Source organism: Trachypithecus francoisi, unplaced genomic scaffold (genome assembly GCF_009764315.1).
Source record: "Trachypithecus francoisi isolate TF-2019V2 unplaced genomic scaffold, Tfra_2.0 Contig01579, whole genome shotgun sequence".
NCBI classification, from domain to species: Eukaryota; Metazoa; Chordata; class Mammalia; order Primates; family Cercopithecidae; genus Trachypithecus; species Trachypithecus francoisi.
In genome coordinates, this window is record NW_022681442.1 from 29,172,686 (window position 1) to 29,189,593 (window position 16,908).

At 50.9% G+C, this 16,908-nt stretch overlaps 1 protein-coding gene across 1 annotated transcript; it reads left to right on the top strand.

Annotated features, from left to right (window-relative positions):
* CUNH10orf95 (chromosome unknown C10orf95 homolog) lies at window positions 1-1,282 on the top strand. Its single transcript, XM_033184478.1, has one exon. The coding sequence runs from the start codon at window positions 49-51 to the stop codon at window positions 694-696; it is 648 nt and encodes a 215-aa protein (XP_033040369.1). The 5' UTR covers window positions 1-48; the 3' UTR covers window positions 697-1,282.
* Window positions 1,283-16,908: the final 15,626 nt, after the last annotated feature.

Sequence of the window (16,908 nt, forward strand, 5' to 3'; positions counted from 1 at the left end):
ATCCGGAGGAGCCCACAGTAAGAACAGCAGCCGCCTGGGGGGCCGACTATGTACGCGTACAGCTGGCTGCCGCCCAGGCAGGGCGTCTGGCCGCCGCCGCAGCCGCTCACCTGCACCTACCTGGCCGCCCCTCTGCTACTGCCCCCAATCCAGGCCCACAGCTTCCGCAACCGGCCAAGGAGTCTGCACGCGGGCGAGTGGGCGGTCCCTCAGGAATACCACCTTTTCTACTGCCCGGCCGCGCCACCCGAGGCCGCGCCGCCCTGGTGGGCCTGCCCTCCGGCCTACGCCGCGGCCCTGCGCCGGCCCTGCCCCACCGCCGGCATCTCGGGACTGTCGCTGCAGGCGCCCGCGCCGGCGGCCGAGAGCTGGGAGCCGTGGCCTGAGGGCGGGAGCCTGCAAGCCGAGCTGCGCTGGGGACGCGTGGAACGCGCGCAGGGTCAGCCTCTACAGCTTCCGGACTTCGTGCGCCGGGAGCTGCGGCGCGCGTACGGCACCTACCCCCGCGCCGACGTGCGCGTCACCCAGCGCCGCGGCCAGTTTCTGCGGCAGGCGACGCCGCGCGTGAGCGAGCGCGACCGCTGCGCGGAGTGGCGTGTGCGGCGCAGGCCCGACAGCGGCGATAGTGGCAACAGAGGCCCAGCCCAGGAAGCCGCGGAGCGCGGCCGCCCCTGGAAGAGCAAGGGACTGAGCTGAAGGCGCCGCAAGGCCTTGCGACCGGCCCGCGTGCACGCGCGCGCGGCTCTTCCGTGTGTCTGTCCCCCTCGCCAGGCAGAAAGGAGCGCTCACCTGCGCGCGGGAGGCGGGCGCGCCGCTCACCTGTCTTTTTGGCCTTTCCCATGACTGCCTGCCCGCTTCCTGCACTTGTTTCTCTCGCCTTATTGCTGGACTGTAGGGGAAGGGCAAGGGCAAGACGGAATCAAGGACACCTCTGGGTGTTCTGTACCTCTTTCCCTCTTGCACCTTGGGAAGTGGAGGACGTGGGATGGAAGAAGGGCCTGGACCTCCCTCCTTCTCCCCACCTTCTCCTAAGGAGCCTGCGCTGCAGTAAGCCCCAACTTTCCCTTCAGAGTCCAAGCCCACCCCTCTTTCCCACCGCTCCCCTACCCCCGCCCTTCTTGCCAGGCCGAGGGGCGACGGTGATCCCCAGCTTAGTAGAAAAGTAAATAGGCCGGGCGCGGTGGCTCACGCCTGGAATCCCAGCACTGTGGAAGGCCGAGGTAGGCGGATCGCTTGAGCCCAGGAGTTGGGGACCAGCCTGGGCATCATGGCAAAACCCTGTCTCTACAAAAATTAGCCGGGTGTGGTGGCACGCGCCCACCTACTCGGGAGGCGGAGATGGGAGGATCACCTGAGCCCAGGAGGCTGCAAGGAGCCGTGAACGCGCCACTGCACTCCAGCCTGGGTGACTGAAACCCTGTCTCAAAAAAAAACAAAAGTGGATAAATGAGCGAAGTCAAGTATACACTGCGGAATCATTGTTATGTTTTGGGGTGGTGTTTCTCCATCTGTTTATCTGTTTAATGGGAGTCTTACCGCCCACCCTGAGATACAAGAAGGTAGGGTGGAGGGGCATGAAGTTGAACTGGCCCTCTGGAGAAAGCATGTGCCTGATCTCTGGGCCCAACTCCCCTCTTCACCATCTGCCTCCAAGTGTGCACGCCAGCACCTTCTAACTCCTTAGTCCTTTGGCCCACCACCCGCCGAGATGCTGAGGGCATAAGCTCTATTTTTGAAGTGTGGTAGGCATGACTAGGGAACGGATGTCTAAGACCTGGGTTTAGGGCTGGCTCTGACATTTTCCACCTGTGTAACTTAAGGCTCTCTCTCAGTTTCTTCATCAGTAAAAGAGGCGTAAAAGTAAGTAACCCAGCCTAATTGGAAGTTAAGATGAATGTCTCTTCTTGTCTCCCAATTCTTGCTAATAATCATTAATTCTTAATAGGCTGAGATTTGCATTATTCTAGGAGTTTGCTGGAGTGTTAGGCCACATAGCCAATTTTAACTAGGATCTAGCCAGATCTGAGGCCCAGCTGTAGAAATTTGGTTCCTTGTGGAATTTATTTTACTGAACTTCCATTTGCAGCTGACCGATAGTTACCTGGGTATACACAGGTGAGTTATTGAAGCTGTAGGCCAACTGATTGGGCACTGCTGTATTTATGAACTTCTTGGAGAAATTCTCTCAAACCTCAGACCTTGGAAAGGTGTTTCTTCTGATCAGTGGTTTGCTTTTATCTTTTAAGCACTAAGGATCTCATTACTGATCATACTTTTCTTTTGGTCCTGGTTTCCAAGGAGCTCAGAGTCAAATTTGCTTTGTGTCTTTTTTTTTTTTCTTTTTTTTTTGGAAACAGAGTCTCACTCTGTCGCCCAGGCTGCAGTGCAGTGGCATGATCACAGCTCACTGCAACCTCCACCTCCCGGTTCGAGCGATTCTCCTGCCTCAGCCTCCCAAGTAGCTGGGATTACAGGTGCGTGCCACCATGCCCAGCAATTTTTAAAATATTTTTAGTATAGACAGGGTTTCACCATCTTGGCCAGGCTGGTCTTGAACTCCTGACCTTGTGATCTGCCTGCCTCGGCCTCCCAAATTGCTGGGATTACAGGCGTGAGCCACCACATCTGGCCAGTGTTTGTTTTAAACATAGTTTGCAATACAGAAATATGTGATATTGGAAGTTAAAGTCTTTTCTGATTTCCCTCACCCCTTAATGATCATTGAGGTCCGATCTACTATTTTTCTACGCACAAAATGTATTTTATATGTGTTATATCTGTATTTTAGACAGAGTTTCACTCTTGTCACCCAGGCTGCTGGAGTGCAGTGGCGCAATCTCACCTCACTGCAACCTCTGCCTCCTGGGTCCAAGCAATTCTCCTGCTTCAGCCTCCTAAGTAGCTGGGATTAGAGGCACACGCCACCATGCCTAGCTAATTTTTTTTGTATTTTTAGTGGAGATGGGGTTTCACCATGTTGGTCAGGCTGGTCTTGAACCGCTGACCTCAAGTGATCCACCTGCCTCGGCTTCCCAAAGTGCTGGGATTACAGGCGTGAGCCACCATGCCTGGCCACACATAGTATTAATTATATAAAAAGAGTTACACTGTTTTGCCTGTCACATTTTATTTTTATTTATTTATTTATTTAATTTTGGAGTCTCGCTCTGTCGCCCAGGCTGGACTGCAGTGGTGCCATCTAGGCTCACTGCAAGCTCCGCCTTCCGGGTTCACACCATTCTCCAGCCTCAGCCTCCCAAGTAGCTGGGACTACAGGCACCTGCCACCACGCCCGGCTAATTTTGTTTTTGTACTTTTAGTAGAGACAGGGTTTCACCGTGTTAGCCAGGATGGTCTCACTCTCCTGACCTCGTGATCTGCCCACCTTGGCCTCCCAAAGTGCTGGGATTACAGGCGTGAGCCACCATGCCTGGCCAGTGTTTGTTTTAAACATAGTTTGCAATACAGAAATATGTGATATTGGAAGTTAAAGTCTTTTCTGATTTCCCTCACCCCTTAATGATCATTGAGGTCCGATCTACTATTTTTCTATGCACAAAATGTATTTTATATGTGTTATATCTGTATTTTAGACAGAGTTTCACTCTTGTCACCCAGGCTGCTGGAGTGCAGTGGTGCAATCTCACCTCACTGCAACCTCTGCCTCCTGGGTCCAAGCAATTCTCCTGCTTCAGCCTCCTAAGTAGCTGGGATTAGAGGCACACGCCACCATGCCTGGCTAATTTTTTTGTATTTTTAGTGGAGATGGGGTTTCACCATGTTGGTCAGGCTGGTCTTGAACCGCTGACCTCAAGTGATCCACCTGCCTCAGCTTCCCAAAGTCCTGGGATTACAGGCGTGAGCCACCATGCCTGGCTGCACATAGTATTAATTATGTAAGAAGAGTTGCACTGTTTTGCCTGTCACATTTTATTTTTTATTTATTTATTTATTTATTTATTTATTTATTTATGGAGTCTCGCTCTGTCGCCCAGTCTGGACTGCAGTGGTGCCATCTAGGCTCACTGCAAGCTCCGCCTTCCGGGTTCACACCATTCTCCAGCCTCAGCCTCCCAAGTAGCTGGGACTACAGGCGCCCACCACCACACCCAGCTAATTTTGTTTTTGTATTTTTAGTAGAAACGGGGTTTCACCGTTGTTAGCCAGGATGGTCTCACTCTCCTGACCTCGTGATCTGCCCACCTTGGCCTCCCAAAGTGCTGGGATTACAGGTGTGAGCCACTGCACCTGGCCTTTATTTTTATTTTTTATTTTATTTTAATTTTTTTTGAGACAGAGTCTCGCTCCGTCACCCAGGCGGGAGTGCAGTGGGGCAATCTCAGTTCACTGCAACCTCCACCTCCCGGGTTCAAGCGATTCTCCTGCCGCAGCCTCCCAAGTAGCTGAGATTATGGGTGTGTGCCACCATGCCCAGCTAATTTTTGTATTTTTAGTAGAGACAGGGTTTCACCATGTTGGCCAGACTGGTCTCAAACTGCTGACTTCAGGTGATCCACCTGCCTCGGCCTCCCAAAGTGGTGGGATTACAGGTGTAAGCCATCATGCCTGTTCTATTTTTATTTTTTATTTAATAATTAAGTGTCAGAACTTACTTTAGAATAAGATAATCAGGGATGGCCTCTTTGAGGAGGTGACATTTAAACTGAGATCTAAAGAATGCAAAGTTAGCCATGAAGAGAAGGGTGAGGGTGAAGCCAGGCAGAGGGTATGGTGGGTGCAAAAGCCCTAAGGAGTGAAAGTTATAAAATATGTTCCAAATATTGATTCAGGTGATACTAAGTTGATTCAGGTTACTCATGGATTATAAAACTAATGAGTACAAATTTGAATAAAAACAGGATATTTAGTTTAGTTTCAAAATATGTTCCAATAAGATATTTATTAATTACAAAGCGAAAAAGAGTAAGCTAGTCGTATAATAGGGAAAACTGGTGTATACTGCCTTAACTATCAAAGCTTAGGGTCCCCCAATGTCTGTCCCCTATTTCTGTGTCTTGAACCCAAAGATCACAGAGTCCTTTTGACCCCTCTGTGACCCAACATGTTTTACCCTGAAGGCTTGAACCCACACTGGGGTCTTGAACATTTCCTGGCACTGATAAAAGTATCTAGGTTGTTGCCAAAACACTGAAAGAAACAAGCCCCAGCCCTGCGCCAAATGCCTTAAACACTCACATAAACTCTATCCCCTGACCACTTTGCTTGGATATAACTAGGGTATCACCCCTTTTCTCTTGCTGTCTGTCGTGAGGATTGCTGTAGCACTCCATATGTAAGGTTCCCTAATAAATGCTTTGGACTGGCTGACCATGGCAGCTCACATCTGTGATCCTAGCTCTTTGGGAGGCTGAGGCAGGAGGATGGCATGAGGTCAGTAGTTCGAGACCAGCCTGGGCAACATAGCAAGACCAATCTCTACTAAAAAAAAAAAAAAAAAGATTAGCTGGGCGTGGGGGTGTGCCCCTGTAGTCCCAGCTACTTGGGAGACTGAGGTGGGAGGATTGCTTGAGCCCAAGAGATAGAGGTTGCAGTGAACTATGATTGTGTCACTGCACTCCATCCTGGGCAACAGAGCGAGCAAGACCCTGTCTAAATAAATAAATAAATGCTTTGGACTGATCACCCTGGTGTTTATTTAATGCTAAGTGCTACTTTCTTTGGAATCCCAACTGGCCCCATCTGGAAAAGGTTTGGGGCACTCCCATGAGGAAACTCTCCTGCTAAGGCTTTTGGGGTGATTCTAACTGTGGGTTCAGCAGGATGAAACAAGTTGGCATTATCATTAAAGGGGACAAGTCAACATCATAAGCTTTCTATGTTAAACAACACATCAGTTCAGCAGTAATGCAATCATGAGGAAACCTCAGATAAATCTAAACGGAGAGATGATCCCACTTGTCTGTATTGTTCAAAAATAGCAATGTCATAAATGACTATGGACACCAGCCCAGCACAGTGGCTCAAACCTGTAATTTCATCACTTTAGGAGGCCTACCTGGGTGGATCACTTGAACCCCAGAGTTTGAGGACAGCCTAGGAAACATAGAAAACCCTCATCTCTACAAACAATACAAAAATTAGCCAGGCATGGTGGTGTGCACCTGTGGTCCCAACTACTCGTGAGGCTGAGGTGGGAGGATTGCTTGAGCCTGGCAGGTACAGGCAGCAGTGAGCTGTGATCATGCCACTGCACTCCAGCCTGAGTGACAAAGTGAGACCCTGTCTCAAAAAAAAGACTATGTGAACTTCAGAAAATGTCTCAGATTCAAAGGAGGCTAAAAAGGCATGAAAACTAAATGCAATACATAATCCTGGATTGGATCCTGAACCAAAATGAAACCTGTTACGAAGGACATTACTGGGACAAGTAGCAAGATTTGAATAAGAACTACAGATTATGCTCAGCCATGGGGAAAAGATCATAACCAGCCCTTTCTTTCTTTCTTCCTTTCTTCTCTTTCCTTTCTTTCCTTCCTTTTTCCTTTCTTTCCTTTCTTTCCTTTCTTTCCTTCTTTCTTTCTTTTTTATACGGAGTCTAGGTCTGTTGCCCAGGCTGGAGTGCAGGGGCACAATCTCGGCTCACTACAAGCTCTGCCTCCCGGGTTCACGCCATTCTCCTGCCTCAGCCTCCTGAGTAGCTGGGACTACAGGTGCCTGCCACCACACCCGGCTAATTTTTTGTATTTTAATAGAGACAGGGTTTCACCGTGTTAGCCAGGATGGTCTCGATCTCCTGACCTCATGATCCGCCCACCTCGGCCTCCCAAAGTGCTGATGCCCAGCCCTTTCTTATCTTTCATTGTAAAAATAATAGAGACCAAGCACTGTGGTGCTCGCATGTACTCCAGCTACTGTGAGGCTGAGGCAGGAGAACCCCTTGAGTCCAGGAGGCCAAGCCGGGGCAACATAGCAAAACTCTATAAATCTCTCTAAAGAAATAAATAATGTCAGTGACAGTGACATACATATATAGTATTTTTTTTTCTTGAGACAGAGTTTCGTTCTTGTTGCCTAGGCTGGTGTGCAATGGTGTGATCTCGGCTTACCGCAACCTCTGCCTCCCAGATTCAAACAATTCTCCTGCCTCAGCCTCCCGAGTAGCTGGGATTACAGGCATGCGCCACACCACGCCTGGCTAATTTTTTGTATTTTTAGTAGAGATGGCGTTTCTCCATGTTGGTCAGGCTGGTCTCGAACTCCCGACCTCAGGTGATCTGCCCACCTCAGCCTCCCAAAGTGCTGGGATTAGAGGCGTAAGCCACCATGCCCGGCCCCCTTTTTTTTTTTTAGAGACTGGGTCTTGATCTGTTGCCCAGGCTAGACTGCAGTGATTTGATATAGCTCTGCAGCCTCGACCTCCTGGGCATAAGTGATCCTCCCACCTCAGACTCCTGAGTTGCTGGGATCACAGGTGTGTACCACCGTGCCCAGCTAATTTGTTATTTATTTATTTTATTGAGACAGAGTCTCACTCTGTCGCCCAGGCTGGAGTGCAGTGGTGCCATCTCGGCTCGCTGCAACCTCCATCTCCTGGATTCAAGCAATTCTCCCACCTCAGCCTCCTGAGTAGGTGGGATTACAGGTGCCCACCACCATGCCCAGCTAATTTTTGTATTTTCAGTAGACACGGGGTTTCACCGTGTTGGCCAGGCTGGCCTCGAACTCCTGACCTCAAGTGATCTGCCCACCTCAGCTTCTCAAGGTGCTGGGATTCAGGCGTGAGCCACTAAGTCCAGCCTATTTTTTTGAGATAGAGTCTCTGCCACCCAGGAGGCAGAGATTGCCTCCTGCCTCAGATCCTTCTGCCTCAGGCTCCTGAATAGCTGGGAATACAAACCCTCACCAATGCACCTGGCTTTGATTTTACTTTTTACTTTATTATTATTATTTTTGAGACGTAGTCTCATTCTGTTGCCCAGGCTGGAGTGCAGTGGCATGATCTTGGCTCACTGCAACCTCTGCCTCCCAGGTACAAATGATTCTCTTGCCTCAGCCTCCCAGGTAGCTGGGATTACAGGCACCTGCCACCACTCCTGGTGGAGAGTCACTCCACCAGGCTGGAGTGCGGAGGTGCAATCTCGGCTCACTGCAACCTCCACCTCCCAGGTTCAAGCAACTCTCCTGCCTCAGCCTCCCCAGTAGCTGAGATTACAGGCCCACACCACGTCTGGCTAATTTTTGTATTTTTAGTAGACTGGGTTTTGCTATGCTGGCCAGGCTGGTCTCGAACTCCCGACCTCAGGTAATCCACCCGCCTTGGCCTCCCAAAGTGCTGGGATTACAGGCATAAGCCACTGCGCCCAGCCAATTTTTGTCTTTTTAATAGTGATGGGGTTTCACCATGTTGGTCAGGCTGGTCTCAAACTCCTGACCTCAAGTCAGGCCTGCCTTGGCCTCCCAAAGTGCAGGGATTACAGGCGTGAGCCACCGTGCCCAGCCTTGTTTTTAATTTTTTGTAGAGACAGGGTCTAGGAGATGTTGCTAGGGTGGTCTTAAAGGATCCTCCCATTTCAGCCTCCTAAAGCATTGTGATAACAGGTATGAGTCATCGTACTGGGACCCAGCCAATGAGCTTTATTTTTTTTAAAATCCCCTTGAGACGTCTCACTCTGTTGCCCAAGGCTGGAGTGCAATGGCAGAATCATGGCTCACTGCAGCCTCAACCTTTTGGGCTCAATCGATCCTCCCACCTCAGCTTCCCTGGTAGCTATGACTACAGGCGTGTGCCACTACACCCAGCTAAGTTTTTATAGTTTTTTTTTTTTTTTTTTGAGACGGAGTCTCGCTCTGTCGCCCAAGCTGGAGTGCAGTGGCCGGATCTCAGCTCACTGCAAGCTCTGCCTCCCGGGTTCACGCCATTCTCCTGCCTCAGCCTCCCGAGTAGCTGGGACTACAGGCGCCCGCCACCTCGCCCGGCTAGTTTTTTGTACTTTTTAGTAGAGACGGGGTTTCACTGTGTTAGCCAGGATGGTCTCGATCTCCTGACCTTGTGATCCGCCCGCCTCGGCCTCCCAAAGTGCTGGGATTACAGGTTTGAGCCACCGCGCCCGGCCTAGTTTTTATAGTTTTAGTAGAGACAGGGTTTCGCCATGTTGCCCAGGCTGGTCTCAAAGGAACTCCTTGACTCAAGTGATCCACTTGCTTTGGACTCCCAAAGTGCTGGGATTACAGGCGTAAGCCACTGCACTTGGCCAGTGAGGTTTTTTTTTTTTTTTGAGACAGAGTCTCTCTCTGTTGCCCAGGCTGGAGTGTAGTGGCGTGATCTCGGTTCACTGCAATCTCTGCCTCCTGGGTTCAAGCAATTCTGCTGCCTCAGCCTCCCAAGTAGCTGGGACTACAGGCGTGCACTGGCACTCCTGGCTGATTTTTGTGTTTTTAGTAGAGACGGGGTTTCGCCTTGTTGGCCAGGATGGTCTTGATCTCCTGACCTCATGCCCCACCCGCCTCAGCCTCCCAAAGTACTGGGATTACAGGCGTGAGCCACCACTCCTGGCTGAGTTTATTTTTTAAACCTCTTTTTTACATAGTGCTGACATTACTTTTTCAAAATTATTTATTTATTTTTATTTATTTATTTTGAGACAGGTCTTGCTCTGTAGTCCAGGTTCAAGTGCAGTGATGCAATTACTGCTCCCTGTAGCCTCACACTCTTGGGCTCAAGTGATCCTTCTGCCTCAGGCTCCTGAATAGCTGGGAATACAAACCCTCACCAATGCACCTGGCTTTGATTTTACTTTTTATTTTATTATTATTATTTTTGAGACGTAGTCTCATTCTGTTGCCCAGGCTGGAGTGCAGTGGCATGATCTTGGCTCACTGCAACCTCTGCCTCCCAGGTACAAATGATTCTCTTGCCTCAGCCTCCCAGGTAGCTGGGATTACAGGCACCTGCCACCACTCCTGGCTAATTTTTGTTTCTGTATTTTTAGTAGAGCTGGGATTTCGCCATGTTGGCTAGGCTGGTCTCGAACTCCTGACTTTAGGTCATCTGCCCACCTCGGCCTCCCAAATTGCTGAGATTAGAGGCATGAGCCACCGCACCCAGCCTGATTTTACTTTTTAATGTTGGAGAATTGTGTGCATGCTGGTAAGCATTCTCAAATCCTGTTTTGAAACAACGCAGCCTTCAAATAAATCAGTCCCACTCCAGCATAAGATGTGTTGTGTATTCACTTCCCTGTCTGTCCTCTTGGGTCTTGAAGTCTCTCAATGTCCCCCATCTCTGAGGATCTGCATTCTCTTAGTCATTCCTCCCTGGGGCATTCTCTGGAAGTGCCCCTGGACTGCACACAGTTTACCCCTAGCCCCAGCCCCAGTGAGGGAGAAGGGCCCTCACTGAGGGCCTCCCTACTCAAGGAGGTGCTACCAGTCACTGAGTCCAGCATCCCATTTCGCTCCAGGCCCTGTTGATGTGAGCCCTGGAGGAAGCACAGATGCTTCCTTATTTTATCTTTTCTTTGAGGTTAACTTAAAAGCCCAGAACTCATAAAACATCTGGGCTGCCAGGGACCTTGTTGTTCATCTGGTTCGATCTCTTCAATTTACATTATGCTGGGAAACCAGAGCCATCGAGGAGTGTTCTACCCGAGCTCACACTGCAGGCAGGAATCCAGGACTCTCAGCTCCCAGCGGGGCCTGGGACTCCAAGCCCTGACCTGATGGCCTCCTACTCCTGGCCCTGCCCCAGCCTTACCTGTCACCCAATCCATTTTGTCAGGAGCCCCTCAGTCAACAAGCCCTGACTGACCGATTTCAAGCCCTCCTCCACCCCGCAATGACCTTACCTTTGTCTGGCTCACATTCTACTCAAGGGAATAAAATAGGAATCACAACAACATCCCACACTTAAGAGAACTTGCTCTATGCCAGGTACCACGTTAAAGCCCTGAACAGAAACTATCAACACTTTTAATTTAATCTTCACAAAACCTTGATGTGGATATAATTATATTCCATGGATGTAATTATCATTCCCATTTGCAGATGAGAAAACTGAGGGCCACTGAGGTTAACAACTACCCAAGAATGTCCCTGGGAAATTTGATTGTAATTTTCTTTTTTTTTTTTTTTTTTTTTGAGAGAGAGACAGGGTCTCGCTCTGTGGCCCAGGCTGGAGTGCAGTGGTATGATCTTGGCTCACTGCCACCGCTGCCTCTCAGGCTCAAGCCATCCTTCCATCTCAGCCTCCCGAGTAACTGAGACTACAGGCACACACCACCATGCCTGGATAACTGATTGCAGTCTTAACCTGTAGGTCAAACTGCCTCTTCATACATGAGACACACTCAACAAAAATGCAAGGAATATTTATTGAACAGCTACTATATGCTGGACACTGGACTAGACCTTATAGGACTCATGAAGAGGGGTGTGGAGAGATCATATGCACTGTTGGGGGGTTGATAGAGGCTTCTTGGAAAAGGCTTCTGGCTGGGCATGGTGGCTTATGCCTGTAATCCCAGCACTTTGGGAGGCCAAGGCGGGCAGATCACCTGAGGTCAAGAGTTCAAGAGCAGCCTGGCCAACATGATGAAACTCCATCTCTACTAAAAATAAAAAATTAGCTGGGTGTGGTGGTGTACGCCTATAATCCCAGCTACTTGGGAGGCTGAGACAGGAGAATCACTTGAACCCCAGAAGCGGAGGTTGCAGTGAGCTGAGAATGCACTGCTGCACTCCAGTCTGGGCGACAGACCAAGACTCCATCTCAAAAAAAAAAAAAAAAAAAAAATTCTCCCACCTCAGCCTCCTGAGGTGGGATTACAGGTGCCCACCACCATGCCCAGCTAATTTTTGTATTTTCAGTAGACATGGGGTTTCACCATGTTGGCCAGGCTGGCCTCGAACTCCTGACCTCAAGTGATCTGCCCACCTCGGCTTCTCAAGGTGCTGGGATTCAGGCGTAAGCCACTGAGTCCAGCCTATTTTTTTTGAGACAGAGTCTCTGTCTTCCAGGCTGGAGTGCGGAGGTGCAATCTCGGCTCACTGCAACCTCCACCTCCCAGGTTCAAGCAATTCTCCTGCCTCAGCCTCCCCAGTAGCTGAGATTACAGGCCCACACCACCATGCCTGGCTAATTTTTGTATTTTTAGTAGACTGGGTTTTGCTATGCTGGCCAGGCTGGTCTCGAACTCCCGACCTCAGGTAATCCACCCGCCTTGGCCTCCCAAAGTGCTGGGATTACAGGTGTAAGCCACTGTGCCCAGCCAATTTTTGTCTTTTTAATAGTGACGGGGTTTCACCATGTTGGTCAGGCTGGTCTCAAACTCCTGACCTCAAGTCAGGCCTGCCTTGGCCTCCCAAAGTGCAGGGATTACAGGCGTGAGCCACCGTGCCCAGCCTTGTTTTCAATTTTTTGTAGAGACAGGGTGTTGGCACATGCCTGTAATCTCAGCTACTCGGGGAGGCTGAGGCAGGAGAATCACTTAAACCTGGGAGGTGGAGGTTGCAGTGAGCCGATATTGCACCACTACACTCCAGCAACCCGGGCCACAGAGCAAGACTCCATCTCAAAAAAATAAAAAAGGAAAAAAGAAGAGGCATCTGAGAGTGGTTTTGAAGAATGACTAGGATTCCAACAGACAGTGACGGGCAAGAGGTGTCCCCAGAAGCACTGAGGAGGGACCAGCGTGAGAAGTGTGGAGCCAGAGCAGCAGGAGTTCACTGGTGGCAGGTTATGAGCGGGAGGCGATGAAAGATCAGGTGTGAAAGTTAAGTGAAGGCCATACTATAGAAGACTTTCTGGCAGGGTAAAGATATTTGGGAGAGCCCCTGATGTCTTTGAGCATAAGAGTAGCCCGGGTCAAAGTTATTTAAAAGTTTGGCCAGTGGGCAAGATGTGGGCCTGCAGAAACACTTGGCAGGGAAGTTGGGACCCTGAACCATTAGCTGCTCCACGGCCTTGGAACTGATGGTGTAGCACTGCCGGGCACCAGAACTGAGTCCATAGGGCATTTGCTAGAGCTCACAGCCTATGGAATTCAGTTCTCAGTGCCAGGTGGCCAAAGTTCTTTCAGCCTGGATGCTGCCCTTGCATGTTCTCTTCTGTGAATTGTCTCCCGTTTCCAGGATGAGTAAGTTCAGGCCCAGATCTGGCATGGTGGTATGTGCCTGTTCCACATAAGGAACCTGTGATAGCAAGAGATCTCCTATTCCAGGGAGGGTCTGAGCTTGGAGCTGAAAATGGGGGCCCACAGCTAAGGAAATGGACAGGAGTTCCATAAATTCCAACAGGAATTGGAGTAGGTTATGAGGGGAGGGGTCTCAGGGCCATGGCAGGGATCCATCCCCAGACCTCGGTACTGCATACTCAGTCCTGTCGCTTCCTGCCCAGATGTGTTCCTGGTGGGGCCTGATGTGGGGCTGGAGGGGTGAGGGGCTGGGGAAAGAGCCAGAACACGCACACTGAGAAGGGCATCTCTCTGCAAACCAAGGGGCTTTCTGAGCTAAAGGGAGTCCCCAAGATATGGATCCCCAAGATAGAAGCCCAGCCCAGGAGTCCTAGCTCCCCAGAAATCTCCCCAAAACCCTGAATAAAGGTTTAAAGTACCTGGGATAGAGAAGTAGAGGAGAAAGAGTTCCCTGAAGCACATTTTCATTTTCTGGAGAGTTCAGCTGAGGGCTGGGTGCTCCCCTCACTCACATGGCAAAGCTGCCGCCTATTCCAGAGAGGGAAAGCCAAGCCTGCGCCTCAGGGGCACCCCATCCCCACCCCTGCTCTAATCCAGAGGAAGGGACCGCCACTTACCCACGAAATCTCCTCTCTCTGGCTCCTGGGGCTGGATCTGCAACGATGTTCTCAGCCGGTGCTCCTTAAATAAGGCCCCCACCCCCCGCCCCAGCCGCCTCCCGCCCCCGCCCCATGCTGGCTCTTCTGAGAAAGGAGGAAGGTGTGGGAGGGCCAGGAACCCTGCCCAGAGAGCCCTTTCTAACCTCAAGCCAGAGCGGGACCCCGCCCCCGCCATTCTTGAAGCCTACCCTTCCTCACCTTGGTCTCTAACTGGGTTCTTCGCACCCCTTGAGACTAGCCCGCTGGGTTCTCTCTCTACTCTGCCTGAAAAATCTGCCTTTTATGCCAAATTCAAGTCCAGTTTCTCATTTTGAAGCAGGATGATGGGGAATGATGTGCTAGGGGAAGCTTCAGCGTAGGTTTCTAGCTTTTCCCACCAGTTAAGGCGATCCAGGCACCCAAACACCAGCTGCAAAATTCGCTGGAAGGAATGGCGGGGAAGAGGCATCCCTCTGCCTCCTTTAGCTCTGTGTGGCTTCAAGCAGCACCCAAAGGGCAGTGGGGAATCTGTTCCCATTTTGGGGAGGGAAAGACAGACCTGAGGGGAAAGAAAATCAGGGGCTGAAGGTCCGGCCAGTTTCAGAAGCCCTCAGGGCAGGGATCCCGGGAGCCCCTACCTTACAGTATGTATGTGTCCTTGTGTCTGTGGGGGTCTCTCTCCTCAGCCCACCTTGTGTCCTCGGCCCCCTAGAACTTGACTCCTGCTGCACAGAGCTGGGGCTCCCCAGAGTTTGAGTTGGGAAAGGAGAGACTCCCCCTAAGAAGTGTTTTCCATCCTCCTCCCTTGAAAGCTCAGGAAGTTCTTTCTGATACCTGCTCACACACAGCTGCCATCCAACAAACAGGGGATAGGGGAGAGGGGAAGGCACACAGTCAGAGATGGCTTGCAGGGGTCTTGGGCCAGAACTCAGGGCAGCTCTACTGAGGAAACTTGAAAGTTCCGGGAATGGAGGGTGGTAGGGAGAGAAGAGTCATCAGTATTGTGCAACGGACAGAGGGAAGCAGGAAAGGGGACGGGGGAGGAAAGGGATGGCTGGTCTCTGGAGGACAGGCAGAGGCCTGGGGCTGTGGGCTGCCCATCACCCCCTTCCTAGGGGCCTGCCCGGCCAGAGTTCAAAGTCACTGTCACCCCACAACTCATTAACCCTAGTATCACCAGGCTGGAGTGGCAGTGTTTTTATGGGCAAAGCGATGCCGAATGTGCCCCTCCCTTCCCTGCTACCTCCCCCAGGCAGCGAGCATCTTGCTGTCTCTGAGGCCAGAAGAGGAAAGAGACTGTTGTGAGGACCAGAGGTGGAAGAGAAAGCAATAAGCAGTCATCCCGTTTTCTCCATAGTTTCTTCTTCTTCTTGTTTTTTTTTTTTTCATTTTCTTTCTTTTTTTTTTTTTTTTTTTTTGAGACAGGGTCTTGCTTTGTCACTCAGGCTGGAGTGCAGATCACGGCTTACTGCAGCCTTGACCTCTGGGGCTCAAATGATCCTCCCACCTCAGCCTCTGGAGTAGCTGGGACTACTGGCATGCATGACCAGACCCAGATCATTTTTTATTTTTAAATTTTTTTTGTAGAGACGAGCTTTCACCTCTTCAAGGCTGGTCTCAAATTCCTGGGCTCAAGCGATCCTCCCACCTCAGACTTGCAAAGTGCTAGAATTACAGGTCTGAGCCACTGCAGCATAGTATCTGGGCACTGCTTCAGTCCCTAGGGGAGAGGAAAGATGGGACTTCTCTCTTGGACTGTGAGCTCCCTGAGAGCAGGGACAGCTTCCAGGTCCCCAGCACCCTACAAGGGAACTAGCACTAAAAAGGGCTCATTCCTGCTGATGGGGGATGGGAAAGTTTATCCTTGAATGGGAATCTTCCCCTTGTGACCCATTTCAGGGTTCCCAAGAGGGGAGGGCTGTGGGGCTTCCCCACAGGGCAGCACCGGGAATCTGTGGCAGCAGGAACAGAAAGAGGAAGCTGAGGTCTTGTTGGGCCCTGGAGTTCAGCTGTCCTGTTCTAGACAAGCAGCCCTGCCAACATCAGGATGAAGGCCCCGGGGATAGGCATGGTCTACAGGCTGTCCATGACCAGGGCTCAGATGGATCCTCACCCTAGCACCTGCTACCACCCAAACTCCCCCAGACCACATCCAAAATCCCAGACTCCACCCTCCGAAGACCCAGACCTGTAGCCCACCCCAATCTGGGGGAGACACTGCTGTTAAGGGAATGCAAAAGGTACAGACAGGGTGGGGAAGTCAGCACCTAAGAGACCAGCCTGGGCCACGTGGCAAAAACTCAGTTTCTAAAAAAAAAAAAAAAAAAAAAAAAAAATTAGCTGGGCGTGGTGGCACGCTCTTGTGTTCCAGCTACTCCAGAGGCTGAGATGGGAGGATCACTTGAACCCAGGAGGTCGAGGCTGCAATGAGCCATGTTCGCGCTCGTGAACCTGCACTCCAGCCTGGGGCTGTAACAGCAAGAAAAAAAAGAAAAAGAAAGAGAAGGAAGGAAAGGAAATAGAAGGAAAGAAAGGAAAACAAAGAAAAGAAGAAAAGAGGCCAGGCAGGGTAGCTTATGCTTGTAATCCTCAGCACTTTGGGAGGGCGAGGCAGGCGAATCACGAGGTCAGGAGTTCGAGACCAGCCTGGCCAACATGGTGAAACGTCGTTTCTACTAAAAATACAATAAATTATCTGGGCGTGGTGGCGCGCGCCTGTAATCCCAGCTACTAGGGAGGCTGAGGCAGGAGAATCTCTTGAACCTGGGAGGCGGGGGTTACAGTGAGCCGAGATCGCACCACTGCACTCCAGTCCGGGCGGCGGTCCGAGGCTCCCTCCGAAGAAGAAAGGAGAAAGAAGAAAGAAGAAGAAAAAGAAGAAGAAAGAAGAAAGAAGGAGGAGGAGGAGGAGGAGGAGGAGGAGGAGGAGGAGGAGGAGGAGAAGGAATAAGAACAAAAAGAAAGGGGGAGAGAGAGGAGAAAGAGAAAGAAAGAGAAAGGTCTCTGATGGATGAGAAGGAACAAGGAGGGGATGCAGTCCTACCCACTTCGACTCCACCCCCTTGCAAGATCTTCACTTCTAACGCCTCCTACGCGCAACAAAACTGGCCGCCGCGGGA

What these genes read in the sequence shown, in the direction of transcription:
- CUNH10orf95 (XM_033184478.1), top strand. Translation starts at nt 49, where the DNA reads ATGTACGCGTACAGCTGGCTGCCGCCCAGGCAGGGCGTCTGGCCGCCG.